Source organism: Hylaeus volcanicus, unplaced genomic scaffold (genome assembly GCF_026283585.1).
Source record: "Hylaeus volcanicus isolate JK05 unplaced genomic scaffold, UHH_iyHylVolc1.0_haploid 11711, whole genome shotgun sequence".
NCBI classification, from domain to species: Eukaryota; Metazoa; Arthropoda; class Insecta; order Hymenoptera; family Colletidae; genus Hylaeus; species Hylaeus volcanicus.
Window position 1 is genome coordinate 24,874 of NW_026532779.1, and position 10,065 is coordinate 34,938.

A 10,065-nucleotide genomic window follows, 5' to 3' on the forward strand; every position below is an offset into this window, starting at 1 on the left:
ATGAATCAAGAATGGTTAACTGACTTTTCAATTATGTCTATTGAGAATGACATTCTAGATACATCAAGGAATCAATACACAAGGAATCCATCGGCGTAACTCCCATAATAATACGATGCATATGAAGTGAAATTGGGTGATCACTGAAAGCCATAAACCAAGGGTTGAACCATCCAAAGCGCACGTGTGCCGATTTTAACCCACGACGCGACGGACCTCAAAGGGTCCGAGCAATAAAGTGTGAAATGTTTGTCATGATATGTTCACTTTTTGTTGTATTTTATAAAAGTTAAAGAAACAAATTGCACTACTGAATTCCTGATGTTATACTGATGAAAATGGTACCAAACACTATATAATATCGATTAATTTTAATTATTCGTATAATATAAATTCTACATATCACGCTGTTACGCAGCAGAAAAATCTTAAATTAATCGATATTATATCGTGTTTGGTATGTATATGTTCTGTCCGATGCGGGACGGTAGAAATCCTCGACGGATCGTTTATGACATGGACGTACCAATCAACTTATTTTCCCGGTTAACTTTCTTTCGAACTCAGAATAGTAAAGTCATTTAGTCGTTTGGAGTTCTTTGGACAACAGTTTTAGCAGTCTACGCGACTACGACTAGCCGTTTCGCCTCTACAATATTTTATACACGGTGCACAGTCACATAGTAAGACAAAACAAACAATACGCAATCAGAAATCTATACCTGTGCTTTTAGCGTTAGGGTGTAGTATATTTCCTTTATTCTTTATATTTTTCATTTTTTTTTTGTGAGAAAGGAACGAGTGAGAAGGAAGTATGTGTGTGATAATATGTAAACGAGCGCAAGGAGAGGACGAGAGTTAGTTGGACGACGTGTAATCGAAAAGAAACACCTTTTCGTTTAGAAATAAGCAATTGTCTACTTTAGTTTCAGCCAGGGTATCGGAAAGTCGTGTTCTAGATGGTCTCTTAGAATTGACAAACCTCTGCAGAAGACAATAACTTAATAACTAATATCCCCAAATTCGGTTTATTGCACGCAGGTACACAAACGCGCCGTAAGCTGGCATCCTATACGCTAATAAACCGGCTTGTTTCGAACCAATAATTCCTTCTTTTTTTGAGTTCACCGATGAATAACTGCACCCAGGTACAAAGGGTATTTAGGGTATGTAGCGTTATTGCGAAGGAAATCGGACATTTTTTGGAGTAGCATCTCAGATTTTAACGAATATGTTGTAGTCTTTAATGTTGATATTTGAACGTATTTCAATCAGGGATGGGCAAAACCCTAGGCTTCGAATAAACCTGAAGTTTGCCGATGTGTTTGTCTCGTTTCTTTCTTTGCGGTGAGCAAAATTTCTTCAAACTGGCGCACCTGGAAACAAAACTAAAGGTACATTTAGAAAATATATTAGACTAACGGGTCCCTGAACGAAGGATTTTTTATTTTCTTGTATACTTTTTTTTTTATCCTGTATTGAATCGCTTAATTTTAGTGAAAAAATTGAAAATCAACTTTAAATGTAGGCCGTCTTGTTTTAAATTAATTTTTTCCAAAATCCTTCGTTCAGGGACCCGCTAGACTAATCTATTTTTGAAATCTACCTTTGTTTTTTTTTCAGGTAAACCAGTGTAGAGAAATCTTGCTCACCGCAAACTTACGTTTTTAAATCATCGTCTACGTCATCGGCTGTTATGACGATATAAATTAAACGTTTCTTAAAACAAAAAATGTTTTTTAGTTCTTTAAAACATGCTTTGTAATATACTTAATTGCTACTAATGCAAATTATTATTTAATAACTAAAAAAAAATCACAAAGAAATGTCGTTTTTCCTCTTCCTGACTGCGACTAACCCCTTAAGCAGAAATACCCACAATCGTATGTGGTGTGAAGTTGTATAAAGTTGTGTGTAGTTCTCATCGTAGCAAATTAGTACAAAATTATTTAATGAATAATCAGTTAGAAGTATTAGAAGTAACGGTTCCTTCGATCGTAAAGGAAATTTCGGGGCATCGACAAGTCTTCGAGGATCCTCAAACGCAGGCATGCCCCCCACCCGGGCTTCAAGGGGGCTGGCCAAAAGGGACCTGGAGGTGTCGTCGCGAACGCCGTCAGGATCGTACGTCACTTCTGTCGAAAACGTCAAATCGTGAACAGTTTAGCAAAGTGACATTGAATATTGAAGGTAATTATTTAAGGATACTGACAAGACATCGCGAAGTGTGCACCGAATTCTGTAATCAGAAGTTTTTCCTGTGTATAGAAACGTATGTAGAACAATCTGTGAAAGTTGGAACGCGCAACTCTCTCTCGTTTTCGAAAAATAAATGTTTAAATGTGGGTGGAGTGTCAAGTTGTGAAGTTAATATTTTGCCCTGGACGCGGTTTGATCCCGGTAGGAGACACTTATTATTTTTTGTTTTGATATGGAAACTACCTTTCTATTGTATACAGATTATTTTAATAAAATATCGTGTAATTTGTATGTTTTTTATCGCATTGAAAAGGGAGTCAGGATGTGGGGAAGAGTTTTTACAAGCTTTTATAAAAATTATTCACAGCGTAAATTTTACATTTTTATTCTTAGAGTAGGGCAAATGGTGATTACGCTGTAAATAATGTTTATAAAAGCTTGTAGAAACTCTTCTCCACATCCTGACTCCCTTTTCAATGCAATAAAAAATATAAAAATTACACGATATTTTATTAAAATAATCTGTATACAATAGAAAGGTAGTTTCCATATCAAAACGTAAAATAATAAGTGTCTCCTACCGGGAGCGAACCGCGTCCAGGGCAAAATATTCACTTCGCAACCTGACACTCCACCGACTGCGCCACGATGTTTCTATGACATCCCCAACACGGGTACGGTCGACACTCGTCAATCGAAATTTAGATATTTTTTAATATTTATTTCTCGAAGACAAGAGAGAGTTGCGCGTTCCTACTTTCAGAGATTGTTCTACATATCCTTCTTTACATAAGAAAAAATTCTGATTAAAGAATTCGGTGCACACTTCGCGTGCGTATGTTATTAAATAATTGAAACTTTGTTTGAATATCTATATAGTATACAATTTAATATTCTTTTTTGTTTTATTACAGAATGAGCAGCCTGGAGGAAGGTATGATTACTTATTTATAGTAATTGAAAAGTATTGTAAAAACTTTATATTAATCTTTATTTCTTTTTCCAACAGTTACGTACGGCATTGATAGGTTGTCCTTCTGGGATAACCAGTATACCAGATATGGACAACAGTATGGAGTGACATTTCTAATGGCACCACCACCGCGATATTTCACGCTCGGTATGCCGCAGCCCCCGCTGCCACCCCCACTATTTGTCGTGGGCATACCACAGGCCCCGCCGCCATCACCAGTCTCCGCGGCGGGCATGACCGAACCCCCGCCGCCACCACCTGTTTTCGCGGCGGCCGTCCAGCAGCCCTCGCCGCCACCGCCAACTTTCGCGGCGGCCATGGAGCAGCCGCAATGCAAGAATGTGGTACGTTTAAAAATAATCGTTAATCAAAATTATGTCAATAATTTTTTATTCGTACTTAAAAATAATATATTCCGTCATACTAATTTCAGAGTAACAGGCGGCGGCGGCAGCGGCAAAATAGACGCCGCAGAAGGACCGCGGCAAGAGATGTACTACTAACGCGGCCTCCACTCGCGAGAACGCAACAAGAGAGACGACAGGGGCCGATAAATAAATATATTTATATAACGCAAAGTTTTTAAAAAAATAAAATAAAATATGGGTAATATCATCAAGTGTATATTATCTTAATTTGTGTTTCCCATATACACCCTAGTCCAGAAGTTCCCTAACTTTTTAGACCCGCGGCTCCCTTAGTATACAGATTACAATGTCCAACAAATTTAAACTTTTTTTAAATTCCGCGATATCCACTAGGTAATTCTAATAGTGTTCCTCGTCCTAAATACAAATCTGAAGACATATTCCTTCAGAATTATCTGCTTTTTTGAATGCCTGTAAATGAACGCCGAAGTTCAAAAAGTTGCCAACGCGAGTACTTTTCACGAAATACTTTTATATTTTAATGAAAAGTTATTCACCTAGGTCGAATTTACTATGCATTATAGGTTTCTGCAAACATTTGTGAAGAGAAAACCACCCGCCGCGAATGTTGTAACGTTTTCTAGTTCGTACAGATCCAGAAAATATTAATTTAGAACGCACGAATTCTGTTTGCCGGCGCGCAGGTTTCGCTCGTTTTATATCGGTGAATCAGGGCCGTCGTCATGCGTTCTGCATAATCGTCGCCACGCGCTTTAATCTTTTTTTATTTAAGTTAGTGTTTGGGGGCTAAACTCTGCTCTAAAGAGAAATTAGTCAGGTAGCAGTTTTCATTTAAAATTAACAACAAAATATGCAATTATAGATTGAATTAATTGTTAAATAATTCAAGTTAGATTTAAATAAAGTTTGCACAATACCAAATTAACAAAAGTCGAATAATTGAAGATACAAAAACAGGAAATTAATGATCAAAATTTAGACAGTGGAAAATTGTCTCCGTTTTATTGAGTTCCAGTATAAATGAAATATTAAAAATGAAGAATTACTTATCTGGAACATGTAAATGTAATACAAAAACCGATAGCGCGTGGCGCCGATTAGGCGAATCCCGTAGCGACGGCCTTGACTGACCGAAACATAGCGAGCAATGGCTGTGCAGCGGCAAAACACCGTTCAAAACTTTTCTATGGATAGGTTTTTTTTATACAAATTTTTGAATTTTTTTTCGATTATTTTTGAGACACCTTCACATTTTAGGCCATATATCGTATTAGAAACGTCCGATTGGGTCGCGCAAGTTGCCATATCAAAGGTAATCGAATTTCCAACAAGTGCGTTTGACATTGTTTTCCAATCGGTTCAATAGTTCAAGTGTGACGGGCCAACACATATGAGAAACCTTCAATTTCTTCGGCTAAATTAGAACACAAAAATTTCTTCCATTGCCATGCAAAATTAGTAACTGTCAAATTATGTCCAGTTTCTTATTGTTTACGCATAGATCGCACTTTTATGAAGAAAGCAAGCTTTTGTCGAATAAAATCTATGGATAAATACCGTAGTTAGGAACAATTGAGTAAAGGTACAAAAATTCCAATTTTACTCTGTTTTTGTATCATTCTCCTATTTATATAGGAAACGTTAATTTAATTCATTTCGATTAGAAATAAATGTATTGCTTAACTAACAATTATTCGTAAACAAATTTCATAATAATATTTTGTTTACATAAAGAAATAAGTGTTTTCCTTCACATTTTTCAATTTTAATATTTCATTCGGCCAGTGAAAATATTTTTTTTCCAATTCGGTCCGGGGGCATAAACAGTTGGCCATCCCTGGTCTAAACCACGTGGAAAACCGTGTGTAGACTGACGATATAGTAACAACAGAACAGACGACGACAGCGCCACAACGGAAAGCGCGACAGCGAGGCAGCCATATTGCCATACAAATCATCAAGATTTCACAGAAACGAAGCTCATCAAGTTTTTTGAAGCGACGAAGAAATATTTTCTCACGATTCTTTTTCTAAAATATTTTCTACATCACTCCGCATGCCACTCTAACGCCCGATTTTGCAATTTCGGTCTTGAAACTTTATAAATAATAAAAGTATGGTTTCTTTTTTTCTTATAGAATAAATTTGTTTACAAACACTTTTTCCAAAATCGGGCCTTACAGTGTCATGCGCCAAGATATAAGGAATATTTCGCCATCTCTATGCACGACTGGGAGCCAAATCTGGCATCACTGACACAAAATATGAACTCAATGGCACGTAAAGGAATGACACTGACTTCACACAGGGCCGGTTGTAGCAATATTGGCGCCCCGCCCAAGATTATCGTGGCGCCCCTTCAGAGTTTAAAATTTTTAAGAAAAGAAGACAAGGTAATAATATCAAACGATGAATCTGTAGCTAGATTGTAAAGATTGTTAAACTACAATATATAGCAGCTTTACTAATCTACACCGGACTGCGATGCCCCCCCCCCCCCCACACCGGCCTTGACTTTACGTTCACAAGAGTAGAGCTTGGGGGCCCTGGTAATAGTCACTACTCCCCTACATCGAAAGATATGAAAACTAGAATTCGTTCTCCTTGTACATCATTTAATAAAATGATGTACAAGTATGTTCATATAAATTTTGTAAAAAGAATTAATGTATTTAAAAGTCAGCAGCTGTCATTTTGAACATTTAATAAAATAACGACTATTTTAAAATTTACTGATTTTAATTGTTTAAATGAACACTATTTGTTATTAAAGAGACAATTTTTCGTTTAAATAATTCCATTAAGACACTCTAACAGAGTTATTTGTAGGTTTTGTATGTCAAGGTAAAAAATATACACGTGAAGATACATCATATTAATCTTATTTGTACATAGTTCTTAATAATTATTTGACATGCATATTAGTATTTCACGATTGTTCTAATGATTTCGTCTAAAGTAACTGGCGCCGTTAATTGATTTTTCAGTTTTACGAGATTTTATATTGCCTCTGTTATAACTTTGTTCTCTCGAATGAGATCTTCGTCGTTTGTGGTGTTTTTTCGCTTTCCACGATTCTGTTGTAGTTCGTGAACATCTTTCTCGTTTTTCTCGATCTTTGGAGCAAGAAGCGTACGTTGCTTCAGTACGCTCGTATGTGTGATTATATCGAGAATTAGAATTTCCATGATAATCCTCTGAATCTTGAAAATGACGATACTTTGACGGAGATTCGTTAAATGATAGGGATGAATCTAGTATTGCTTCATCAGGATGTCGATTCGATCTTGGAACGTTTACAATATCTACAGTTTTAGTACCACAAGTTGCATGCACTTCTGGTACTTGGGTGTATAACTCCATTTGCTGATTTATGACCTCTCGAAGAATTTCTGTATTTGATTTTTTATTTGTATGAACACCTCTATGTTTAGCTCTACGTCTTTTTAAATTACGTTCTTGTACGAGTAACTCTAAGAAAGATAACTTCCTATCCTCCTTATCATCAGATTTTCTGGAACAAAGTACGAATTTTTTATAAAATTGTATGAATTCGATAGCAGCTTAACCATCAACTAGCTTGGTAAGGTAAACGGAAATAAATATTACTTATATAAACTTACAGATTGCGATCGTCGGTAATATCGTGTCCAATGTCTATTTTAACTGTATTAGAAACAACATATTCATATAATACTTTCTTCTCGTCGCTAGTGAAATCTGTGAAGATTCTATCAGATGTTCTTGGAATTAATCGCTCACCCGAACCTATCATCAGTGTTAAGAAATTGTGTTTTGAAAGGAGATATACATTATAAATACAAGTTAAGTGAGGAAACATACAGTGGGTATCTTATATTATTTAAATATTCAGCAAAGGACATGAAAAAGGATATATAGAGCTTGTGCCAAGTACAACATTCATAACTTTCTGGAAAAAATTAAGCACTTTAAAACATGTAAAGATAATTTTTTAAGTTTTGTTTTACTACACTAACCAACTTTCATGGTTGGGTCCTTTTCCTTTGCTTCTTGTAAAATACTATTTTGTAGCGATGCATCTGCAATTGAAAAAATGTATGATAAATATAATATCAAACACTAGATCAACAAATACTTGTTTAAACTAAAATTTAGTTGTGAATCTATATAGTGCTTACCTAGCTTCATGGAGAAAGGAGAGCTTAAAGGTAACATTGGTTCGGACAATGGTACATCGAATTCAGCATAACCCTCTTCCTTCCACTGGCAAAACTCTAAATGCTGGTCAAGCATTTCTTTCCCAATTCGATGAGACGAATTATATGGACATACTAAACGATTATCATTCTAGTAAAATAAATACATGTTATTTATGTATGTAGATTTGAGAGCTATCGACTAACTTACGTCAGTTTCTATACTCTCTACTGTCCAACCTAAGGCAGAAGTAATATTCATAATATCTTGATGAACTTCTTCCGTAAAATCGTTTAAATTTTGACATTGACCTTCGCGTTGAATCGACGTACAATTCAACATTTCTGCTTATCGTTGCAAGCCGTTGCGTACGATTGAATCCTACTTAGACACGGCACGTGACCTCTCCGATTCGGCAGGTCGGTATTACAGCAGCTACTCTCTGCATAGAAATAATATTACCATTAGATATGCGGCAGCGGAGGAAAACTAGATGAAGCTGCTTGTTATTGCCATACAGTATAGTTTCTTCTCAACAACATATACTGTATACTTCTTCCCTTGAGGGATTCTGAATGCTTAGCGTAGTAATTTTGAGTACGTTGATAGTGCAAGCGTAAAAAGTTAATTGTACATTTTAATTGTTCGAAATGTGTTTACGTTACAATAGTTGCAATAAAGAATTATGAATGGAAAGGAAAAATAGGTGACAGGATATTCCAAGAAAATGAAATTTGTTACATTAGACATTTCTTTATTAGCGAGAAGGAAAAATAAATGAGGGGAAATCCCCAGAAAATAAAGTTTCTTAGTTTACACATTTTTTACATGAAAATTAAGACGGTTAGGTTGGGGTAGATTAATACATAAATAGCAAATTGATATTGAAACACTGACAAAAAGGGATTTAAATTCTGACCTGTAAAGTACAAACCTTTTTTTATTAACAAAATACTACAACAAACAAGAATGCTATAAACTTATTATAAGATTATTAAACGTCCTATGTAGAAAGCAGTTATTGAACAAATATTATGTATAAAATTAGGTTGAGACGATACCGTATCTCTTGAACTGTCACGCTGTACACCTTAGTTTCATCTGTAAGAATAAATAAGTTTAGCAATACGTACTTTTTGAATTTATACTACTTTAATGTAAAAACTGATACCTACACTTCCTGATGAATCCACTATTAGTTTCCTATTTCTCCTAAATATTTCTTGCAATGGACCCCTTTATTGTCATAGAACCTACAATAATAAGTTAGAATGATTTACAATCAATCTGCGTGCAATAAACATGTAAATGTACATGTTTCATTACATATACATGAATTCAAATAAATTCATAGATGTGAATAACAAGTACTTTCCCACTTGAATGTAAAGATCAATACCTACATTTTTTGAAGACTCCATTACTAGTGTTGACTATTTCTGAGAAATATTTTGTTGCAATGGCACTGACCCCTTTCGATTGCAGTTACTGGTTGTAGAACCTGTGGTAAAAAGTTAGAACAAGTTGTAATAACTCAGTATGCAATAAACATATTAATATATATGTGTTAGTTATATATTAGCATGCATGCATTGCAAAGACTTACTTTCTTTCCTTTACGCATATATGGTGATTTTCAATTAATACAATTATTTCCATCGGACGACGAATACATGTCTTGAAGTATCATGCTGTACACTTTGGTTTCATCTGTAAAAATAAAGAAGTTTAATACAAATTACTTTCTGAGTTTATACTAATTGAATGTAAAAACTAATACCTACATATCCTGGAGAACCCATTACGAGTGTTTCCTATCTCTGATAAATATTTTGTTGCAGTGTTGCTGACCCCTTTCAATTGTAGTTTCTGGTCATAGAACCTGTCAGAAAAAATTAGAATGAATTGTAATCAATTTTTATACAATAAGACTGTAAATGTGTGTATGTTAGTTACTTATCTGTATCCAAGCATTTCAAATACTTGCTTTCTTTTCTTGTTTCATACAGCTTGGTTTTCGCCTTCGATACTAGCCAGTGGAAATAACTGAAGCAAATTTCTAGATGAATGAAAAACTGAAGATTGTTTTCAATTAATCCAATTATTTCCATAACAAAAGTATAAGTGTCATACTTACACTTTTATACGTATCATTTCCCATTGAACTGAAAGAATAGCTGCAAGTAAAAATTATTAGGAGAGTTTGAAGAGTCCCACCACCACCCCCGTCATAGACGGTCCTCTTCACTCTGCAAACTCACATTTTACATATATCTGTACTTAAAGTTTGTTACATTGTTTCTTCCACAGCTTCTCCTATGCGCT

The 10,065-nt window shown here is 35.1% G+C and overlaps 2 protein-coding genes across 3 annotated transcripts; one reads left to right on the forward strand and one right to left on the reverse strand.

Annotated features, from left to right (window-relative positions):
* Positions 1 to 3,148: 3,148 nt before the first annotated feature.
* On the forward strand, positions 3,149 to 4,024 carry LOC128882434 (uncharacterized). The gene is made up of 2 exons (XM_054134032.1): positions 3,149 to 3,516; positions 3,606 to 4,024. Exons 1-2 carry the CDS (start codon positions 3,289 to 3,291, stop codon positions 3,756 to 3,758), a joined length of 381 nt encoding a protein of 126 aa, XP_053990007.1. The 5' UTR covers positions 3,149 to 3,288; the 3' UTR covers positions 3,759 to 4,024.
* Positions 4,025 to 6,425: 2,401 nt separating this feature from the next.
* LOC128882433 (U11/U12 small nuclear ribonucleoprotein 48 kDa protein-like) lies at positions 6,426 to 8,188 on the reverse strand. 2 transcript variants are annotated; one of them, XM_054134030.1, is made up of 5 exons: positions 7,951 to 8,188; positions 7,722 to 7,890; positions 7,560 to 7,622; positions 7,185 to 7,329; positions 6,426 to 7,075 (listed from the first exon to the last, which is right to left on the reverse strand). In XM_054134030.1, the coding sequence occupies exons 1-5, from the start codon at positions 8,080 to 8,082 to the stop codon at positions 6,502 to 6,504; spliced, it is 1,083 nt and encodes a 360-aa protein (XP_053990005.1). In that variant the 5' UTR covers positions 8,083 to 8,188; the 3' UTR covers positions 6,426 to 6,501. The 2 variants fall into 2 exon arrangements, with proteins under 2 accessions (XP_053990005.1, XP_053990006.1); XM_054134031.1 differs by having other exon boundaries at positions 7,722 to 7,874; positions 7,951 to 8,092.
* Positions 8,189 to 10,065: the final 1,877 nt, after the last annotated feature.

Excerpts from the sequence above, each read along its gene's own strand:
- LOC128882433 (XM_054134030.1), bottom strand. The coding sequence starts at position 8,082 with ATGTTGAATTGTACGTCGATTCAACGCGAAGGTCAATGTCAAAATTTA. Across the intron at positions 7,330-7,559 it reads GGACCCAACCATGAAAGTTG|GTTCGGGTGAGCGATTAATT; the intron begins GTTAGTGTAGTA and ends CACTGATGATAG. Across the intron at positions 7,076-7,184 it reads ATTACCGACGATCGCAATCT|AAAATCTGATGATAAGGAGG; the intron begins GTAAGTTTATAT and ends ACTTTGTTCCAG.
- LOC128882434 (XM_054134032.1), top strand. The coding sequence starts at position 3,289 with ATGGCACCACCACCGCGATATTTCACGCTCGGTATGCCGCAGCCCCCG. Across the intron at positions 3,517-3,605 it reads AGCCGCAATGCAAGAATGTG|AGTAACAGGCGGCGGCGGCA; the intron begins GTACGTTTAAAA and ends TACTAATTTCAG.